Genomic DNA, 23158 nt, shown 5'->3' on the forward strand with positions numbered 1-23158 from the left:
AATAAAGAAAAAACAAAAGAAGGGTTTCTTCTTGATCATTGAAAATCAGTACTCTTTGGGAATTTCAATTTAAATTTCACTTCCCTTCATATGTGTGTGTGTGTGTGTGTCTGAGATGTGACTCACCAGGTCAGTTTTGGGCATGTCCTGGTAGTCAGATGAGTAGTAAGTTGCTGTTTTCCCATAGCCGTTGTCACCAACGGCCTTTGGCGGCTGAGCATGTTGTCGATATGTAGCGCTCTTCGGAGTCCAGCAGAAGAGGTTGATGGATTCACGAACACAGCGCTCAATGTCAATTTCTGTGATAGAAAAAGCAACGGGGCATAATATGACATCGCTACTCGCCAATGTTGGAGTTTGGGAGTCATGAACAAAAGTAGCCCTCATACTGTTTTTTTCATTAACTTTTTAAAGTAGGCAAGGGACTGGTTGCACAGCAGACATTTTGACTTGTACAGTAACACACAATAACAAATGAGAGAGAGTGTCTGGCTCCCTATTTAGATATGAAGCGAGCATTTTAAGGTAACAAAAAAAGAATAATTCTTCATTTCAGGTGAGTAAAGACAAATTAAACTATAATGGACATTTAATATCTGTCAAGACAATTAACTTAAAAAGCCAAGGGGAGTATTCTGCTAATCACTGAATTTTCAATTACCACTGAGAACATTTTACTTTGACAAATTATTTATCCGCTGTAAGAATTATTAAGTCCAGAGCATGAGAAGAAAAGAATTAGATTCCCTCCAACAACAGACATAAATCATAAGAGATTATGTAAATGTTGTGTGGGAGGTTTAGTTGCAGAAGTGAGCAGCTTGACCTTGCCATTTCGCTGCCATTAACGGTCTTAAATAGTGTTCTAGCAGTGCCAGTGGCTCTTTACGATAATAATGCCCATCATTTAGCTGCTGTCCTTCATCTGAGCTCTTGACCCAAAATAGGATTTTGGTCCAAAACAACATTTCTTCTCTTTCCCCTAATGCCTCTCCGAATATATTCATCCTTCTCGTGCTTCTCGCATCGAAAACAGAGAGGATTAGGGAACGGGGACTCACTGGATTAACCGAGGATTTGGGTAAATTAGGAATTCTTTCCTTCACACTCTTTAACACAGATAGCCTCTTCTCTCTTTCTCTCCCCTTTTTCATGGATAATAAGCAAGTATGGCTAATGAGTGCTCCTTGGAATGACCTGCACCTGCCCAAGCTCGAGGGAAATTATACAGAAGATGCATCTTTCCCCCACTCTGTCCCACTGCGACGTCAAGGTTGGGGGGGTTGTCAGCTCTCATGGGCTGGGACCCCACAGACTCAGTTACAAGGTTCATTCCAGTGAAAAACACACTGGTGGTCTGAGATTCCTCCCCGACAGGCTCACAGGCCGTTCAGGGAAACACATTTTCCCTCCCTAGGGCGACGAATGCTGCACACAATCACTCCTCCTGCTAAAAGAAGCAGGAATGAGGAAGAGGAGATTGATGGCGGTTTTAACAAGCCCTGGGCTCAGCTGGGCATTCCAAGGCAGCAAATTGTGTTAGGGAGCAAATTTTCTATTTAGTCAAACAAAATTACATTTTAGTAATTATGCATAGGCGTTGATTGTGTGACTTGTTGCCACAAAGTAGAATAGCATGATTAGTTAAGAGCAATTCAGGGGATTTGTGCAATTATGGCACAGAGGAAGATAGACTCGAAAATAATGGATATGAGAGAATTTAGTGAATTAAAATATTTAAATCTGTTGTATAATAATAGTTCCAACCCTTGATATTATGACAGACACACCATGAAAATTACCTCTTGATCATTAATTCATAGATTTCAAAGCCCACTTGTGACTCGTGTATTCCCTTCTCCCCTTTTGAATAGCATTTTAATTCCAAACCATGATGGCACTGATAATGAGGCAGGAGTGTGCAAAGTGGCTTTGTATTGTCCCGAGGTTTTGTCCATCCATTTCTCAAACATAATAATACTGTATACCACTGATTATGTTTCAACAAAACTTGAAGGAATGATGCATGGTGTTGTGAGGGTATTCCAATAGTTCTTTGTTTTGATAAAACTTAGATGGATGACTTTATGGGGTGCATGTATCATTCTTGGAAGACAACACTAAAGTTGCTATAATTCTGTCTTAACTTAGTGCTGCTCTAATTTCAGTGATCAATCAATGTTCAGGAGTCTCATTTATACACAGTCCTATTTGACACGAGGTTGCCACTGAGATGGTTTCTGGTCCTAATTTGAAGTTTAAAAACATTTCCTCTCCTTTCTAAATCTTGTAGCAATCTTGTATGGACAATAATACCTTAACACAAACTTGCATGCCTAAACCAGGAAGTATTAAAATATATATATACATAAACCCACAAAGCTTTTTGGGGCTGACTTTGTCCAAGATAATAGTCTAAATAAATTGTGCCTCAGGATTAAGGTTTACGTTGGCGTTAGTTCAAGAAACTGAGACTTATCTGAACAACAAAGACAAATGCCTCAGAAAACCACAACAGCGATTGTATAATGATCCATCTATCTTGGGGTGATTTCTGTCATCTAATTTAGCTAATTCAATAGTGCATCTCCAAAGACTCATTCAACGAGTGAGAGAAACAACAGGTGTAGAGCTTTAAACTTTTCCCATCTAACTCTGTGAATTAAGTGTTTTGACCAAACCAGAGTTGGTGATTGTTGCAACAATGAGTTAACACTGCAATTAAGCTAGTGTTAGTTTAATACAGGTGCATGGTTTTATGTTTCTGTTTGATAAAGGGAAATGCACACCTGCAGAACCTGTTTTTATTTTTTTCTTGCATGGAACTGTAAATAATCTGTCAATCTGAATGTGAATGTGGAACCACTTTGGCATTATTAATTTAATTTTACGGTTCTCAATCTCATTACACGCTCTGTGTCAATCATTCTCCAATAAGAACTTCTACTCTATGCTAAGAGTGTGTAGAAAGCCAAGTACTGTAGAAAGTACTCTAAGATCTGAGTACTTCTAGACAAAGTTTAACTTTTAAATGCGTCCCCAGATCAATATGTCAGGATATATGGATGGATATGATCCAGACTGCCTATAATAGAATAAAAAGTTTATTTTATTTGCACTTTCGTTTTTAAATGCTCTGGACCAGACTATCCGCCAAATCCCTAAATGTAAATGCAAATTTGTCATGCACTCCCAACACCAAACCTTCAACATAAATGTTCTACTTCCCCCTTCTGCTCGTTTTCTCTAGGTATCCCCGTGTGCAGCGTTGCCTCAAGCACTTTCTGCAGCTCGTGCTTGTTTTTCTCAGAAGTGAACGTTTCTAACTAGAGCTCATCAGTTCTGTGCCCAGCTCTGCTCACTGAGACAGATGCTAATGTCCCGTGAAGGCAAATGCCGCTGCATCATCAGTAAACACACGGTTCCTGTCAGCCAGAGAGCCTCCCTGGTCCATTGTGAATCAATGAAGTCTCCAAACAAGAGAAAGTTATAGATCACCCGAGGCTACAAGACTAAGCAAATGGGAATCACAAAATGAGATTAATTGCTAACAAATGGCAGGCTGAGATGTATTGCTGGCTCCGAGGCAAAATGTTGCAGCACAGGTCTTACCTGGTTCACATTTAATTTTATTTCACAGCTCTAAAATATACCGATTGTGATATCATTAAAAAAAAAACTAAATGAAAAGAAGTGAGACATATCAATATAATATATGGTCTGGAAAGACTTAAGCAACACGTGTGTGTGTGAAGAGTACATGTAACACAACAGTCATACTGACTGGAGAGCCAGTGGTTGAACATGACCTCATAGTCTGTATCACTTGCCCTAAATCTGGGCCTCTCCTCTTCGAAGGAATATTGGCAACTGTAGACTTCACAGTGTTATGTGTAATAGGCTTGTCACTGAGAATTATTGTCACTGGCCCCATTTACTGCCTAGAAGGAGAGAAAGAGAGTGTGTGTGTCTGAATCATTTAAGAGCCACCGTCCTGTAACGTTATCTTGACCGTTAACTTTTATTCCGACAGTTGCAGACAGGAATAGAAAGAGAGCAGACTTTTTTTTTTTAATTTAACAACTAAATGTCAAGCCTGCTTATGGGTCTTTCAAAGTTCATCTATTTCTCTGAATCATAAATTAAGTTGAAATGAGTCCTTTACCGTTTTACTACTGACACCGCAATCACCACTAAATACAAGCTTCCATCATGCACCGGCTGAATTGAACAAAAATGTCAATGTTGACGTGTACCTGAGATGAATGGTGTAAACTGGGAAATGTGGCGCTTAAAGCAGGTACTAATGTAAAGTGTAACCATGCGTGCAAATAAAAACAACACAATCACCCATATTCAATACCCTTTTAAAAAACAGAATTGTTATTCTAAAACTTTGTGTTTGTCTTTCTTTTCCTTGCATATTGAGTCTATTCTTTTTATGATGTCCAGCCAGAAACAGGGTATGTTTTTCTAGCTTCCTACATGCCGCTCTTGTTGTTACAAGCATGTGGAGCATGTGGAGTCTTGCACGGCTGATGGCAGAAAGGAGCAGGTGCACACCACAAATCACAGGATATCCGCCATAACTCAAGTCCACGTGTATATGTGTGTGCACTTCCACACCTATCCAACAGTGGACTTTGTGAATATGTGCATGTTAGGTGTCAGACAGGGGACCGTCAAGCCAAGGGGAACATTTTTGGGGTCCCCTGTTGGACATGCTTTAAATCATGCTAAAACCAGGTCTAAAACCCTCTGGTGAATTTTCTTTAACCTTGTGTATGTGTGTGTGCGTACGGAGGCAGAGCACATACAGACCGACCTTCAAAACCTTTCAATGCATATTAGAAAATTGCATAACTTAACAAGCCCAAACCCATGTTTACTTTCAGATCCTATGCATGGCATCACATGGCACTGTGGGTTTATGAATTATTTACTCACCAGAAATATTTAGCATATAACTGTTAAGACTGATTAGATAAGGAACAAGGTTAAGGGCCCTAGCTTACACCTTGTGCAGGACAGCACAAGGGTCATTGCCAATTTCTGACCCATGCAGTCGTTCACATCTAGGACCTACGTTGTGTAAATGTATCTGTATTCCCATGGGCACGTTGGTCTTAAAATGAGGTGTGGCCAGGCACACTGCGGACACAAGCTGATCTAAAGTCAATATCACAGTATTGTGGGAGGCACCTACATGGCCAAACTGATGGATAATCTTAGTAAATCTGAGTAGTACTTAAGAGACTTAACTTTTATAAATACACTGCATGAAACGCAGATCTCCTGGTAATACTAGTACTAATCTTACTTTGCACCCAGATTATGTGATTTAAATAAGTAAACACTAGATTCACTTGCACCATGCAATAGACTAATTTGGTAAAGAACCAAACCAAATTTTGAACTAATGGGGGTGCTAGTAGAAAAGTCAATAGATCACCAATTATAAACATCTTCCTTCTTAAGGGACCGTACATGTCTGAGCGAAATTTCATGGCAATCCATTTATTAGCTGTTGGGATATTACAGTCTGGACCACAGACTGACTTTGTCATGTTAGAGCCATTCCTCTAACATGGCTAAAAACCAAAGCCTGCACACTCCAGGCCAATAAGCCCACAGTAGTAATACCTCTGATGTTATTAAGTAGAGGTGATAAATGTTGTACTGAACTGTTTGGTATTGAACTGGATTTAGCAGTCGTTTTCTGTAACAAGTAAAACTATCTTGAGTGTGGACCAGAACATGGCTGGGAGCTAAAGTAAACAAGTACTGTTTGAGGTCAGTCTACAGCCCAGAATTCATTCCTAATATAGTTTAGAGCGAGTGCCAGATACTACCCAGGTATACACAAGCTGCGATAATGAGGCTGGCAGTGATATACAGAATCGAGCTGGCAGCAATAGCCATTCTCAGGAAATCATGCCAAAGAAGCTGACTGCAGCTCTAGGCCAACATATTTTACCTTTATAAGGAGAACTGGCTCTCCTCTTCCCTTCCGCCTCATCACATGAATCTGTTGGACTTGGGTAGTAAAGCACAGTGAAGTATGGCAACACTGAATTTGAGGAGAAGGGGAGGGTGCTGGCCTTAGCTTACAGAGTGCTCCAGCATCCCCTTTGGACAAATCGTCCCTGTCGCTGTTGGTTTTCAAACCCCAATGTCATTCTGCCTTTCAGCTAGAAAAAGAGAGGACTAAGCAGCATTTGGAAATAGAGTTTTAAAGTGAAATTCTTTGAGCTATCCCTCAGGCGAAAGGTACATTCTGAAGAAATACATTATGAATGCTGCTCTTGGATTTTATGTCACTGATACTTTTGCTGATGTAATCGCTTTGTGCAACTGAAAAGGAGCAGAAAAGAGGGTGCACATTAAGAGACAATGTTAGGAGTCTTCACTTTGGGTGGCATATGCAGTCGACAAAGTCCCCAGGGCAATGTGTCAGTGCCTATATCACGTTAAAAGCTCCTGGAACTGGGAGTCAGTCTGTTAAAAGTGCTCAACAAATACATGTAACCAACAGAGCAACGCTAATAAGTATGCATTCCCATCAAGCTTGTGTGATTAAAATCAAGCCACTGAATTGCTCTTTGATTTCTCAGCCCTCCTGCTATGTCTTATTTAAGAAAGAAGGTAGGATTACTTTTCTTGCCTGTAATGAACCAAAACCTGGAGGGATTAACAGACATATCGCGGAGTTAAAAGACAATATTTTAATATTTGCCACCCCACTCCCACACCTCATTTCGCACTACAGTGATGTGTCACCAAGGTGGTGTAATGAGAGCTTAAAGGACTGTAATTTGTAATGTTCCTCATTATTTGTAATGAGTGTGGGAATAAATTAAATAAAACAGATGCAGGTGTATCGCATGTGATGTACACCCATTTCCTATCCTTTTTTTTTTGGACTGCCAGGGCCAATTTCCATCACCACCTACAAATCTCAGCATCTTTGTATTAGCAAAGCAGATTGCTTCAGGCAGCCTGCTTGCCTCACAGTCCCGTGCTAACTCTTGGCTTTATTTATTTATGTCTATCTTCTTTTCTTGCATGCATAATCCTGCATTTGAGGTTCAAAGTACCACTTAATCTCTCTGGCTCATATCAGATAGCTCAGAACAACCCAACAGCAACAACTTATTTTAATGATATCATTGAGTGGCTAAACAGTCCACGCAGACTAAAGATGGACTTAAAGCTCTGAATAAAGATGATAAGTGATTGGTATGCTGGAGAACCACAGAGGTTGTGATTGCGGTTGTGGCATACAATTCCCAAGGTGCAGTGGGTTGACTGATGCAGTGCAGAGCGTGCCATGCCTGGAGCACATCGGGGAGGGACTATGTCTGTGTAGGAGTGCAGAGCTGCCTGCTTTGAGGATATCATTAACGCAAACACATCAGAACACATTAGTACACTGAGGGAAAAAATAGAGCCTACTGCAAATGCCAGTTGCTGAGAGAGACGGACAACCTTTGCGTCAGGTTCATGGAAGCCAGAAAACAGTATTTCTGTGTGATTTTCACCTATAAGTGCAGGGGTACGAATGAACATAAAATATGCTATTATACTGCTGTTTATTATCAAATAACACTTGGTCCTGGTCCTGGTATGGAATGCACTCGAAAAAAGGAATACGTTAACAGTGATGTAAATACAAGCTCATATTCTCACCTGGCAGGTCAGAGAAGAGTAGGATGCACTCATTGAAGCCATTAGCCAAGAGACGGTCCCTGAGTTGCTGCAATATGGCCACGCCGATGCAGAAGGGGAAAGAGGAGTTACCCAGCAGCAGTGTGTCCCACAGATGGAAGATTTTGTGCAGCGGAAACACATCTGTACACAAATAAACACAACAAAGGAGAGATTTCATAAAATGACTCAACGCCTGAAAAAACAAAATCCCTCGAGGGAGGCACAAGCAGGACAATAGTACGCAATGTGCCCACGGCGAGAAACAGGGAATCGGTTCGGATATAATGAGTATGATTTGCATGTGCATAGCACATTTACTTAAAATGGCTCTATGGCTTTAAAATGGGAAAATCACTAAGCAATATCGTACATTGGCAAAGGTTGCCTGGAGCGATATTTGATGTGGGGGAGGCAGCTGGGAAAATGTTTTTAGGTGGGTGTTGTTGTGGAAAAATGACAGGAAGAACATCAGGGGGCTGGGAAGCTTTAGAGCAAAGAACCTGCACAGGTTGTTTCAAGCCAAATAAAACCACATCCTGATAATGTGTCCCACTGCAGTTATTATTTCATGTCATATTACTTTTGGTATCTGAAAATTTAATGCTTCCTTCCTGTTGAGATTTATGCATGAGAACCACTACTGTCCACCTGTTTATATCATCTCGGGGTTTATTACGGGGGTTGCGCGGAAGTAGACGTGTGTGTGGGCAGTGTGAGTGTTGAGAGAGCAAGAGTGGTGAGAAAATACCTCGGAGGGTCCGCGCCACATTAGCAGGCAGCTGAGCAGACTGGCGCATGAGAGTGACAGGCAGTGTGTCTAAGAGAGAGTGTGTGTGTGTGTCTGTGTGACTGTGTGTGAATGGAAGATGACCCTCCAACCTTGTCTCATATTGGATTGGGGACATTAGCAGTCAGAGGGGCACATCTCCTGAATACTGGACTCACACACTGCCTCGGGGGGAGGATAAGGGGTAAAAGGGTCACACCACACACTCTCCTACCCAAGAGTGGCCTCTACAGTATGCGTGTGTTCTCGTATGTGTGCTTTCCCACAGCAAAGTGCAGGCCTCAGATCAACTCGGCTCCTACTCCTGTAAATCACAGGTTGTGTTCTCTCTGTAACATCTGCAGCCTAATAAAACTATTCAAAATTATATCAAGATGGCAAAAAGTTATCCAAACAGTTGGACTGTATGATGGGACTGTACCTAGAAGACATAAAGGTTAACTGCATATCATTTAATTTCTAACAATAATCTGTGACCTCTGCTAACAGGCTCATATTTCATAGTCCCAGCGGTTCTCTGTGGAAAGATAAAAGCGTAATGCTGCCATCATCTGACAAACTGCACGTTGAGAACCAGCCAGAATGTCTTTATGTACCTCTGCTACTGCACAGAAGGTGAAATGATACGTACATTACGCTAACTGGAATCAACAAACATTTAGATTTTTACTGTTAAGCAATTATTGCTGGAATCTACAACATTTCTCTGTAGAGAAAAACTTTTTTTTTGTTGAGGCATTTCTTCATTAGTTTGGCTAAAACTTTAGTTTTGGCTAAAGACTCACAGCTGTCAAACTTAATCAAATAGTTAATGAATCTCAGCCGGTACACAGGAAAAAAACACTATGCTAACTTGATGAAACTATGCTCTTTAATTTCCTGTGCATAATGGAGGCTGACAAAACATTAGAAACACAATATAGCGCAGTCCAATTTCACATCGTTACTGCACTGTAAAAATGTCCCAAATTGACTCAACACTTTTTAACAACTCTCACAATACAAGCTTGTAAGTCTCAGAAGCTGAACATTACAAGCTCCACAAAGGCAGCAGATACCGCAGATACTTAGAGAGGTGCTTTTTGCTTATTGTGTACAGCCTGAGTACAAAAAGGGCAAAATATTCTCATAGTCAATAGATCTTTTTTTTTTTAAAGCTAGCAGCAGAGGTGTTTATCATGACCCCTTACATCCACAGGTCCCATTAAATTTAGGACACACAATATATTAAAAATAAAGTAGCCTCTAATAAATATGGGTATAACAAGTTATAAGAATACATCATACTCCTTCTCAAGGGTCCCTTGAGGAAAGCAAGCTTGAAGATAAGTGTTGCATTTTTATAATGTATTTAATCCATATAAATCAAAAGCTTTTTATTTTTACCATCCTGGTATCGAGCGTCTGGAATTGATTTTGTCTGCCACATCCTACCAATGGATCTAAACATACTGTAATATTTCTTACTTCAAAAATTTTCTCATGAACTGCAGGTTAGAATACATTAAATGTCTGTTTTCAGCTGACTATAAAATCACAATGTAATCAATATTCTTGAAATATTTGTGTGATAACAACCACAATGGTTTATATATTGAATTTCATAAAATATCTCAGGCACAGTGGGGTATTATATTATTAGTTTAGGTGCATTAATAGTTTTGGTGAGTCACTACTTACTAACTACTACTGTCCTCCATTCATTTCTGGCTGAATTTCTGGATTTTGAGAAAAAAATCTCTTGATCAAAAAAAATCAGAGGTGCGTCACATTAAATAGGAATTGCTTCACTTCATTTATTTTAAAGTTTTTACCAAAAACACATGTTAATGAGGAGTTTTCCCCAAGTATTTCCAAGTGTTTAGTTAGAGATCGCTTTCCTCAGAAACTAGCTCCGTGAAGAAGTGATCGCTACAACTTCTTTGGAAACAAGAGAGAGAGAAGAAAGAAGCACCGTCACTGAAGAGGTAAGTCGAAATAGCCACACTTTTATATTGAATTTTGATGGCAGAACAAGCAATGGTTATTATAATGGTGTGGAATGCATAGTAATATAGTTGAGTATAGTGAGTAATGTTATTGCTTCACACAAACTAACTAACTAAGTAACTACAGTAGGAGTTGGGTTTGCGTTGGAGGTGCATTCATTTAGGCTGTAAGTTTCATAAATCGAGGCTTCATTTGCCAGAAATATCACGCTCTGCTGGCTTTTATTATTAGATCTTAGTTAGTGAATAGATTAGTGATTCATTAAAATGTAAAAATACTATATTTGTATACAGTACTTTTAGGTAGTTGATACCAATGCATTATATATAATAAAATGAATATATGTTTTGAACGTAACTAGTACTCCAGTTAAAGATGGAAATGTAGTGCAGTTAAGTCGAGTACACTCAAAACTGTAGTACAATTTATATATATATATATATATATATATATATATATATATATTAATATATATAATGTCATTTCATGACAGCAGAGCTCCATCCATGGAAGTTATTAGATATTATAGATATAGATATATTAAAGATATTTAATATGTCAAGTATCAATGACAGCAGAGCTCCATCCACTGGAAGTTATACTAGTTGAAAACTAGAACTTTTTTATGTTTGTGATGTTTGTAGGTGACCCTTGAATCATTTCTGCGAGCAGCTGTCTCATCTTAATGTGGGATTTAAAAAAAAAAAAATCAGATAAACACAAAATAAAGATAAATAAAAGATGTGCTGGTGACAATCTGCTGTAGTGTGAGTCTGAGCGGTCGAACTCTTTCCCTCCGGGAGCTGGAATAAAGGTCACTGGGAGAAAAAAAACACATAAATGCTACAGAACTTGTCCATACTGGAGCCACTGACCTTTTCTTCCTTTTATTGATACTCTAATTGAAACAGACAAAAATACCCTCTGAAAGTTTTGGATTATGCACAGTGCCACATCATGTCCACATTGTGAGTACAAAGAAAAAGCTACTTACGTGTAAACATAGTCAGGAACCATGGAATAGCATAAAGCTGTGAGGTAAGGGGAAAAAAAAGAAACACAAGATATTAGCATATTTATGTAGCCTTCATTTGTATGAAACATTTCGTCCATCAAAACAAATTGCTGAGAGCTCAAATGAAATGAATGAACGGTTTCCTCGCTATAGAGATTTCTATCTTTAAGAAAAAGCAGCACACATGGCGTCACATCTCCACGGCCTCTGAGAAACAGAAACAGCAATAAAGAGCAAACTGCTGAGTTTGGTTATTAGTCAATGGGGAGAAAAGCAAACAATGAATCTCATTATCCCAATCTTGTCATCCAGCCTTCTTTTCTCTCTTACTTCACTCTCTCTGTTCCACACTTTCCCTGGAGGAAATGCATAAAACTGAAATTAAAGCCCGCGCACACACACTTGCATACTGACTCACACGTGCGCACCATTTCCCACTTGTTATAACGCCTGCCAATCACTGGCCACTGGGGCTCTGTGATATTCGGCAGCGAAAGGGTCTCGAGCAGAGAGTGCAGGAATACTGGAGCTTATCTCAGCAAGTTAATTGATAGCTAATTGCGGGGGAGCTGGTGACTGTTCAGCAAACCTCTTCTGTGCCCAGGAGTGATGAGCTCGAGAGAGAGAGAGAGAGCCACTGCACTCCAAGTCTCAGCCTCAATTTCAACAGCTCGGCAGCAGGACTGCGAGTCCAGCCAGATTGGATTAGTGTAGGTGTAAATGGTGAACCCAGGAGGGTAGATGTGGCCAAATTGAGAATGGCCTGAATTAAACCACTGGCCACATGCAATCTGACTCTCTGCTGATGGCTTTAGGCATTACTGGAATGGAGTCCTCGAACACCACAGCGTTTCCAAAGATTACTTGTGGTTTTCTACATGTTTGCACAAGATTAGTCTTTTTCTGGAAGACAAACTGCATTAAGCTTGCCATGTTTTGGTATTCATATACTGTATGGGAAAATCGAATCCATTCAAAACTGCAGTGACATTTGGTCTTTTAGGGCCGATGGATTTATTACCAGTGTAAAACAACAGTTCAGAGTGTTCTGTGAAGTTCACAGAGAAAAGAGGGATTTATGGTCCGTAAAGTCTAATTACCGGGATTGACATCAAGTATGAAAGCTGTATCAACAAAGTTTGTTCCAATGTTGGCCTGGCCTCACAATGAAAACAGGCATACAAAGTCTCCTTTGAAAGGCAAGTCAATGCTGGTAGTGCTTTACATGCACTGTACTGTATCAAATCAACATCATAAGAGCATGATTTTTCTTTGAAGAGCCAGGTTTGAACAACAGACGATCAAGATACTGAAAGAAGCTCAAGGTAAAGCTTTGTTCAAAAAATAACAAAAAACAGCACCAACACCTACAGGCAACATTCGTGCAAATAGTATCTCTCACAGGCACACACTTCAAATTATGACAAACAATCAGCAAGCTCAGTTTCGTGCTTCACTTTCACCGTGTTACAAATGGAGCTGCAGCATCCGAAACTGCAAGGAGGAGAAGGACGCTCAAATCCATGACTCGTCTATGATAAAGACCCCACTTTTCATTGGGTAATGTCCCAGAGGTCAGTCCATGGGTGACACACATTCATCAGCACACTAACTGAAACCCCAGAGAGACGGTGGAGACTTTAACCTTGTCACTGTCTGAGCAGAGCTGTAAAGAGTAAAAGGGAAGGGCAGGAAGAGGTGGCACAGAGTAAGAGAAATAAGGTAAGCCTGGCAGAGGACAATCATTAAGTGCGCCTAGCAGACATTAGTGGCTGTATAAATCATCACCAGTGGACTATGGGGAGAACTTGACCCTCCGCCACAAGTTCTGGAAAGCAGGATGTGGAACAAAAAAAATGTCAATGACAATGAAAAGATATCCACAGTGATCTATGGACGGTCAGTTCCTTTGCCCCTGGTGTGGAGCCAGAAACTGGAATCATTTCTCACTATTTTTGACTTCCCACTAAAGGTAAACCTGCAACAGAAGACAACGTTTTGATCCCAGTACTGCTGTCTATGGTCGTTAATGTGTCAGGGAACTTGCACTCTTGGTGACTTACATCTGGGATGAAGCCAATCTCATTTAGATGGTTGCTTAGCTCTGGGTCATGGAAGGCAATCATTTGGGAGAAGACGGTCAAATACTCTGAAACACAAGCAAAGGGACAAAAGGTCTAGATGTGATCTATTGTGCAGCTTGAGTGCTGAACAAAACTTTACGGTCAACAATGAGAAAGCAAAACATAAACACACTGATGAGGGATTTAATAAATCCGTCATCTAGCAATGAGATCCCAGAGATCAGATACTTTTTATAACAAGAGGTGGAAAAATTGATTTCTTTTCTGTTTTGAGTGATCAAAAATAGATAAAAAGCCAGACGTGTTGCAGAGAGACTGCGGATCCACTGCACATACCTTCTGTACATGTCTAATGGAAACATATGCGAGGCAATGCTAAGCTACCACCATAATTCACACTGTAAGACAACAAAGGAGGTCTGACCAGACAGACAAACATTAGGGAGCTCTCCAGGGCATCGAGCAGTGGAGAGAAAGGATAATAGTCACATTCCCCACAGAGTTCAAGAGGTGTATAGTGCGGCTGTTTATCAGGCACGTAAGAATTGCTTATGACATTTCTCTGCAGGTTTTTGCAGTTTCATTTGTTTCCCTATCTCTAAATGATGTGGCTCAGCTGCAAACTCCATTAAGACAGACCGAAATTAGTTTTCACAGCTTAGGAACAACATGGAGCCAGAATTTAATCAACATTGAGCTGACGGCCTGATGCTCTGTGCCAGCCGATAATAATTTGTTTTTCAACTTAACCGAATGCTCTGACCATGTTTAATACTTATTACTTAACGTGTGATGGCAGTTGACTACATTATCTCAAAAACACGGGATGGCTGAAATGGAAACAGGTAATAGAAATAGAAAACTGAGGCCCAGAGTGTAATTAATATCAGTTGGGAGAAACAAAAAAGATTTGAGATGTTGATATTCTAGTCAATCTCACCTTGGATGACATGGGAGTTGTCCTTCAGGAAAAAGTTGTACAGGTATTTGGGGATGAAGGCAGACATGCAGGCATATGCCAGGGCTGTGAAGAGTAGAAGTATTAAAGGAAGCCAAAAAAAGAACAAAAGAAAGGTAGGAATAAATCACTCGACAAGTTATTTAAGAGGTTACATTCTTACCTTCGTTATTGAAATTCAAGTAGAGAAAAGGGGCACAAAGTGAATCCAAACCTGATGAGAAGGAAATTTAAAACAGTTCATAATAAAATTTTACTGTTTATGGTCACGCAGTTAAAGGGAGTCGACAAGATGTGAAATGAGCACCATCTAGTGTCCACTCATGATTAGTACAGTGAAGAATTGAATGAAGTAGAGAGAGAGAGAAAAACGTGAAGCATAGCAGAAACATGGAGTGAGACAGAAAAAGAAATCAACATGAAGGGGTGACTGACCCTGCCAGTAGACCAGGTCAGGGTGAGAGACCACCCAAGCTTTCAACACACGCCTGAACTTGATGTGGCCCTGAGGAGATGACAGCAGCTCGTCGTACTGGTGACAGCGTGGGATGTCGACCTCAATCTGTAAACATGCACAAAAAAAAAAAAAACACCCATCAAAAGAATGAAGCTAAATTCATTTTAAAAAGTTATGAGTGACTCAGCGTTTTTATTGTTGTCTAGTTTAAAACAAATGAGTTACCTGTCTGTCAGTCGGTATGGGAGTATCTTTGTCAGTGCTCTCATATTTGGCTTGAATGTCTCCCTGTTAAAAAAAAACAAAAGGTAAGTGTCTAAAATAAAGTTAAATCTGCCACTTTTTTCTAAACAAAAGAATATAATTTCTCTTGTACCTCAATGGCCAGCAGTGCTGCCCATGCAAGGCCTCGAACAAGAGGGGGAATATCCACTCTGGCTTCTTTCCACACGAGGGTCTTCTTGTAAGGATAGGCCTGAAGACAAAACGTTAAAGAGATTATATATTACCCAGCTTTAACTGAAAACAATAACCCATTTAAATAATAATTATTACAAATAGAGGAAATAATATTTGAGCTAAACAATCAGCAGGGTCTGATATATTTAGGAGTGTGTTCCCATGTGTCTGACTGCAAAGTTTGTGCATATATAAGAGTTTGTATGAAGCCCAGACCTTGAGCAGCCTGTCAAAGAGGATGATGCGGATGAGTTGGTACTCGGTGTCTCTCTCGCGGATGATGAGCGGCAGCGTGACGGTGGCCGACAGCTCATTGCTGCTGTTGGACTGGGGCAGACTTGACTGTCTGAAGGAGGGGGAAGCAAAGAGAATATGACATCATTACCCAAGCCAAAATAAATGATGGGGTGATACGAAACGTAGTGACAGGAGGGGAGGACGAAAGTGGCAAGTTCAAGATGGAGATTGCTTACTCGTCTTCCAGTAGAGGGTAATAGGCTTCTCCTGCTACATCCTTCAGTCTCTGAAAACCATCATTTGGTGGTAAAATAGTTATAACAATAAAACTAAAAGTTATAGTTAATAGAAAGAATTAGGTTTGATAATTAGTTTTAATACTAGAAACACATATGAGAAAGTACCCTCAAACCTTATGCACAATAAATCTATTCACGCAGTACTTTACATGTCTGCTGGCAAGCTTGTTGTCTTACATTTCGGAGCTGGCACAGAGACAGTGTCACTGTAGTGTCGTCAAGCAAGAAACTCCTGTCCCTTCCCTGGCCAAATGACTCCCCGTCTTCCAGGACAAAACTAGGGAAAGACAGAGAGAGAAACAAAGTCTGAATATCACCTACAATGAGCAAATGTCTTAATCTGTGTATGTGCATGTGTGCAATATACTTAGGCAGTGTGCAGATTGGAGGTTTGGATTGTATGATCTCCTTGTTGGTCAGCTCTTTTTCCAGATCTCCCCCCGCCAGACACCACAGATGGTACACCTCATCTATGGCCCTCTCTGACAGGTAGTTTTCATCATCGTCTAATAACACAGAAGCGCGCACACACACACACACACACACACACACACACACTGTGATATACACAGGTGGCACTGCAGCATGTGCAGTCGATTTGAGATTACTTTATTAGGAAGTTCGATATCATCTCCCAACATCAAGATATGTTTACTCATGTGGCAGTGGAATATTATTTGGATAAAACATTCAAAGCACTAATACTATAAATATCACATATGTGATTTCATCTGGCCTACAACAGCAAAAACAAAACAAGAGAAATCTCTTCCAAAATTAATTAGCACAGAGGAAACAGCCTAATTAGTGCTGTCAACATCAAGTGTGGAGCTCTCACTGAAGTTTTTGGAATAAAGGATGTTATGTGAAATCTAAATAATCTTGAACTGAAAAATATGTATTTATATGTAACTCAACCGGTCGTGGCGGATGACCTTCCACCAATGAGCTTGGTTCTGCTCGAGGTTTCTGCCTGTTAAAAGGAAGTTCTTCCTCGCCGTCGCCAAGTGCTTACTCATGGTGGAATTCTTGGGTCTCTGACGATAATATTATAAAGAGTACGGTCTAGACCTGCTTTGAATGGAAAGTGTCATGAGATAACTTTTGTTATGATTTGGCGCTATATAAATACAATTCAATTTAATTGAATTTAATTAATTTAAATGTATCCTTACCCACAAATAAGTTCCCCACAGCCACCTTTTTCATTTACTTGTGTTTATTATCAGGTGGGTTTTAGATATGTATATTATGTCTCACAGAATTTAAAATCGAACAAATTAAACTGTGTACAATGTCTGGAAATAATAGATAGGAGCAAATGTACAACAAAATCAATTAGACTGCAGTCAGACACTGACTCCTGGCTTGGAACAAAAAGAGAACACAACTATTACCTTCATGAAGATAAAAAGATGAATACATAAAAGGTTATTTGAGATATCACATGTAGAACTTGGCTGCCCAATTAGATCTTTTACTCTAAATACTTTTATCTATCTGCTTCTATTATTAATATTGATTTAATAAAGCAACATCAAGACAAATCAATTCAACTTTAAGACTTTGTATTATAAAGTTTTTACTCCAGAAGAAAAAGGTTGGAACGAGTGTTTGGTGTGAGTTTAAGGTTGCGTGGACAGTTGTGTGTAGTTGGGCCAGACCTTTGCAAAGGTCACTGATGTCCTCTGGGAGCTCCAGATGTGCGCAGCGCAGGGAAGAAGAGAACAGGCTCACAGGCTTCTGGAAGGGCGTGTAAAGGCAGGAGACGCCATTAAACACCGAGTCTCCCAGCAGCTCTGTAGGGGTCGGCCTGGAGGACACAACAAAATATCCACAAACACAATGAGTCCCTTTAGAACGGAGAACTTATTATAATAAAGATTTAGTTATATAAACTCATAAAATCTGTTCTCAGCTTTATCCCAGTGTCAGGCAATAACTTGCTTCTGTTTATTTTGGTCTCATTTCACTTGTTCGCTCTGGCATGTTCGAATCCTCTCTGACGTACAAGCAGCGTACAAGTATTTCATAACCGGCGTGACCAAGTGAAGTGGTTTGGAAACTAAATGGCCAATGTCCTCCAACAAGACATGATCACCAACGGAGACTGTGTTTACCTTTTGGATGGAAGAAAAGTCAAGCATTTCCTCAATAACTCCAGAACATTCTCAGGCAGTTCCTGTAAAAAAGATGACTATATTAGCTAAAGTACACAGAATACAGACAGAACCCAGTTAAAACAATAATCTCACAAAAACGTCAAGAAAGATTAGAATGTGCTAACACAGAACTACTAGTAGGACTAAAGAAAGATTAGAATGTGCTAACACAGAACTACTAGTAGGACTAGATCCTTGTGACTTGATACATTTCAACACATACAAAGTTAAAATTGTGTAATTTGAACTTATTGGATAATATTCATTTTGTATATAGAATAATTTCTGGGGATTGGTGAGTGACGCAGATGGTGCTTACATATAAATAAGCCTTCAGCTTTTACAGAACAACGACAAACTCTTCACAGGACTGGACATCAACACATTTGTGTACCGACAGTAGCACTTACTTTTACTTATATTATATATTATATATACTTATATATTTTTATCGGATATTTCCTGATCGATATCAGGAGATCATCTCAACTAACGCACAACTATTCCCTCCATGAGCAAGCACTTGGAGACAGTAGCAAAGAAAAACATTCATTTAATTTAGGAAAATGTTTATTCAGCCTTGATGCACTGAGCAGCTTGGTGAATGAAAACATAAAATATTTCCCAATTATAGATACTGAAAAAAAGAATGTTACAGTTCCTTAGACTCGAACCCTTTCTAAAATATACAAAGCCCTTGTGCTTCAATATTGTGAAGCAAATAATGTGACCTCATCTCCCAGTAATTGCCAAACAACATGACTATAAATTAAAAATATCTTTGTACATAAAGTCTTAAAATCTATTATCAAGCCAACCAATGATATTGACTTTACCTTAATGGTATCCAGGCAACCGTGTTCCTCAGCAAGGACAGTGACGATGTCGTCCATGCAACCTGAGAATGACAAACAGTATTACAGCATTAGCCTCACTGAGCTCAAGAGTATATAGCTCAGTACTTCAGATAATTACGTCCTTTTCACTTACCCAAGGTCAGAATGAATTTCAGTCTCTCACTTATATCGATATTGTGCAGCAGTCGTCTGCCCTGTAATCGATTCACAGCGTTTGAATTTAAGTTGAGGATAATCCATACAGCATGAATTCAGACAAAACACTTGAATTATTGCATGAAGAGGTTTATGAAGGATTCTTACCGCACACAATTCAAAGAGCAAAACCCCCAGTGACCAGACATCAGTCTTGGGTCCTGAGGGCAGAGGCGCTTCGTCATGTGAAGAATCACTGGGGTGGAAAGACCCCTGAGCGATTACCTCTGGAGCAAGGTATGATGGGTACCTGAGGCGATGAACACAGAGCAGATAAGACCATTACTTTTTCAGCCTCTAACATCTTCTGGTGTTTAACAGCTCAGTGCAGAAACACACCATTGTAGTTTTTCATTCCCTAGTGAGCATTCTGTTAAACTATGTCCTTTTCATATTATTTTTAAAAGGAGAAATTAATGGGGTCTCGTGTAGCTCAGTTGGTAGAGCAACCGCCCCATGTACAAAGGCTCAGTCCTTGCCGCGACAACCTCAGGGTTCGAATCCGACCTGTGGCTCTTTCCCGCATGTCATTCCCCATATCTCTCCCCACATTCCTGTCACTCTTCAGCTGTCTCTATCAGATAAAGGCCAAAAAAGCTGTTTGACAGATATATTTATTACATTTTTCATCCAGATGTTTTATTCAAAGAGATGGTTACGTGCCATCATTCCTCTTTTCAATCTGCAAAAGGATATTACACGGAGATACTCGGTAGAACACAAAGGCCTTTGGATTAGGATAAAAGTCCAATGATCTGTTATAGTTCCTGAACCAGGAAGCTATTTGAATGCTCCAAAACCTGGTTTCTATGAAAAGGAATGGCCCATTATGCATCAATGCTATGGTCAATTGCCTTTTTTGTGCTTTGACTAACAGCAAACAGATACAAGAGAACCTTTGACCCTGAACAGACATCTCACATAGCTCAGTCCCACCAGTTGAAGAGTTCCAGAGAAGCCCTAATGGACTTTTCTCTGTGATGAATGAGGAGGAAAAGACGTACCCAATGGGAAAATCTACATCGGCCCCATGATCAGTCATGTGATAAAGGCCAAACTTTGCCAGCTTGACATTCCCCTGCAAAAACAATAATCTGTCTTAGATTGACATGACCATTACATTACCATCTTTTAATAAGACCATTTCAATCAGCAAAAGATAAGCATGCATACACGGCTCAATTTTACCTTGCAGTCCATGAGCACATTGTGTGCGCTGAGGGCTCTGTGCACCATACCATGTTTGTTCATAAACTCCAGACCTTCAAGGACCTCATAAGCTATCTGCAGCACCTTCTCTGGGCTACCACAAACAAAAGTACAACAGTGTCAAACTATTTTGAGGGTTAAGCTGAGTCAGAGAAAAGACATGATAAAAAAACAGATCTACATTTTCAACATGTAATTGTTAAAAATATAAAATTTGTTGTAATTATTATGCAAACCTAACATCAGCCAGTAGATGGCAAGATTAATGCATACAAATTTCCTTCCTATCGTGCAATATCATTTCTCAGCAGTTCAACGTGTATGGAAAAACATCAATGACTTAATCACATATATTTTAATCACTTCTAGAATAGTTTAGGCAGATTATGAATGATGAGCCCACCTGGCTGTTTTCCCCTGTTTTTGGAAGTCACTTAAACTGCTTTCATAGTGTTCAGCTACAACAATCAGCCGTTCTATAAAGCAACAAGGAGAAGAAGAAACCAACATTTAAATTATGCAACTAAGTTAGCAACCACTGATTTCTGTTTATTTATAATGAGTACGCATGAATGGATGCTACACCTGCACAACAGAAAGTGAAGTGAAAAGGCATGCCTGGTTCTAATCGAAATCTAACAACATTAATGAAGGTCAAGCTGCATGCTTTGATGAATTTATTTTAAGATTTTAAAAGTTTTGTGTGTCATAGTAGTAGATTAGAATAGTTTAAAGAGGGGTACAATCACGTGGTTTTCACGAGGTACATGGAGGAAGTAGGGCTTTAACAATCAGGTGTTTTCATAAATGATAAATGATTTATGTATTTGTTTATTTAATCTATTTCTTTTCTTTTTTTAAATGTAAATATATATGTTATGTATAGATTGTTAATTAAGTAGTGGAGAAGGGGTAGGTTTAAATAAGCATATGCTTCATCCTATTCCTTTTCAGACATGATGGATTTGTTTGTTTTTCAGTTTACTTTGTTGTGTTACTCACACATGTTTTCAAAATCACCTGAAACTAACTAACTAACTAACTAACTAACTAACTGATATATTATGGCGATTTCCACTGCGGAAAAAAAACAAAAAGCTTTTGAGGAACTAGGGAACTAAATCTGCATTTTAACCTGAAGGAACCAGCTACTAAATTTAACTGTTTAATAGTTCCAGGTGGCAAAAAAAAACATTCTTTACTCCCGTAGTCCTTTTTGATCGTTCATAAACTTTAGTGGTGGAGTGTAGTGCTGACCCTCACTGACTGAAGGCTGTAAATGTAATCCTACACAATTATTATTGTGTTTTCCCACATGTAAATACAAAGCTATGTATAATCTATGAATAACATCCATATAAAATCACAGCAACAATGCATTCCACACAGAACAACAGGATGAAACAAGATGTCAATAAAAAAGTTAATAAATATCCAGGAATGAAGGACTATATGGATTGGCCAAATAAAACACCATGTATGTTTTTCATAAGCTCAGTGAGAGCAAACATCAAGGACACATGATAAAAATGCGATCATACCATGTTTCCCTCTGGAGATGTCCACATATTGGCAGAGTCTGGGGTGAGTGACGGTCTTGAGGATCTGGAAACGTCCCAGGATTTTGATAGAGTTGGGGGTGAGAGGGAGACCATTGCTCCCACAGACATCATGAGGGAGAGCTGAGGCAAAGAAGGTGAAAGCTCCCAGCTGGGCATCTTTGAGGGGCCTCATCCTGCCTCTGGTCAGAAGCACTACAATATCAGGAATATATATGTTATGGACATTTCTAAAGAAAAACCCCTTGAATAAGGATTTACTGGAGCGTTTAACAGTGCAACACACAAAAGGGGTTACAGAGAAAAGGCTCCTTGAGGAGCTCTAACAGTTGGTTCTTACACATTTTTAAAAAAATGGGCTGTCTCGGACACCTCCCCACTGAAACAGATAATATCATAACATCCTTTTTTTGGTTTTCTGCTTATGATTCATATCCAAATAGTACTCCCCTTTAGCCTGTCTCTCCAAAACATTGTACTATTGATTTATAATTATCTCTCCCTGCCAGCCTCAGTACATCACAGGACAAATTAGGGAAGTGCACGGGACATGCAAAAGACAGGATACACACACACTATATGAATTAAAACACCTGAACCACAGTATCCTAATCCTAATTTTCATGACAATATATATATTAATATGTTTTAATATGAGTGAATGGAACAATCTGATGGGTAAAAACATGAAGTAAACTGCGGGAAAGAGTACCATTAGAGGAAGTAACAGATTTACACTATATTAATTATGCAATACATGCAATATATTTACACCATATGGTTGTAGCTACATTAACTTGGGAAACAATGTGACACAGTGATGCTGCAGGTAAACCCACTCTGTGTTTGTTGTTGCTATGATAAATAACTGGCTTATTTTAAGGATCGGGTGAGGAAACCAATGACGTGGTGTGTGCATTGCATCCGAATAATGTGTCTACTCACGTTTAAAAGGAAGGCTGCTGAATGAAAGTTGAAGATATTGTTTTGTTTTGTTTTTTTAAATGAATTTCTTTTCCTGCCTCTGCGGAACAGCTGAGTGAACGTGACCCACCACGTTGTTTGTGTGCGACGAAAGCAGTTGCACAGGAAACAATTTTTACTTTCAATTCAAACTTATTATTTTAAAATCCTCATCAAAGTTGTGCTTGGATGCATTTTTTTTTGTTTCGTTTTTAGGA

At 39.5% G+C, this 23158-nt stretch overlaps 1 protein-coding gene across 1 annotated transcript in view; it reads right to left on the minus strand.

The window, feature by feature from the left end:
• Nucleotides 1-23080, minus strand: part of tbck (TBC1 domain containing kinase) — a 41259-nt gene extending 18179 nt beyond the window's left edge. Inside the window, exons 1-23 of the mRNA XM_010741308.3 lie at nucleotides 22923-23080; nucleotides 21960-22172; nucleotides 20822-20894; nucleotides 20398-20512; nucleotides 20214-20287; nucleotides 19318-19459; nucleotides 19148-19208; nucleotides 18994-19055; nucleotides 18116-18177; nucleotides 17660-17808; nucleotides 16363-16501; nucleotides 16173-16272; nucleotides 15933-15982; nucleotides 15676-15805; nucleotides 15377-15475; nucleotides 15226-15288; nucleotides 14979-15105; nucleotides 14707-14757; nucleotides 14526-14609; nucleotides 13565-13650; nucleotides 11481-11517; nucleotides 7690-7851; nucleotides 127-299 (exon numbers count right to left, since the gene is read on the minus strand). Of these exons, the coding sequence (XP_010739610.3) occupies nucleotides 127-299; nucleotides 7690-7851; nucleotides 11481-11517; nucleotides 13565-13650; nucleotides 14526-14609; nucleotides 14707-14757; nucleotides 14979-15105; nucleotides 15226-15288; nucleotides 15377-15475; nucleotides 15676-15805; nucleotides 15933-15982; nucleotides 16173-16272; nucleotides 16363-16501; nucleotides 17660-17808; nucleotides 18116-18177; nucleotides 18994-19055; nucleotides 19148-19208; nucleotides 19318-19459; nucleotides 20214-20287; nucleotides 20398-20512; nucleotides 20822-20894; nucleotides 21960-22152 (2232 nt within the window). The 5' untranslated portion in view covers nucleotides 22153-22172; nucleotides 22923-23080. The remainder of the gene's footprint in view (nucleotides 1-126; nucleotides 300-7689; nucleotides 7852-11480; nucleotides 11518-13564; nucleotides 13651-14525; nucleotides 14610-14706; nucleotides 14758-14978; nucleotides 15106-15225; nucleotides 15289-15376; nucleotides 15476-15675; nucleotides 15806-15932; nucleotides 15983-16172; nucleotides 16273-16362; nucleotides 16502-17659; nucleotides 17809-18115; nucleotides 18178-18993; nucleotides 19056-19147; nucleotides 19209-19317; nucleotides 19460-20213; nucleotides 20288-20397; nucleotides 20513-20821; nucleotides 20895-21959; nucleotides 22173-22922) is intronic.
• Between the last annotated feature and the right edge of the window lie 78 nt (nucleotides 23081-23158).

Source organism: Larimichthys crocea, chromosome X, assembly GCF_000972845.2.
Source record: "Larimichthys crocea isolate SSNF chromosome X, L_crocea_2.0, whole genome shotgun sequence".
NCBI lineage: Eukaryota > Metazoa > Chordata > Actinopteri > Sciaenidae > Larimichthys > Larimichthys crocea.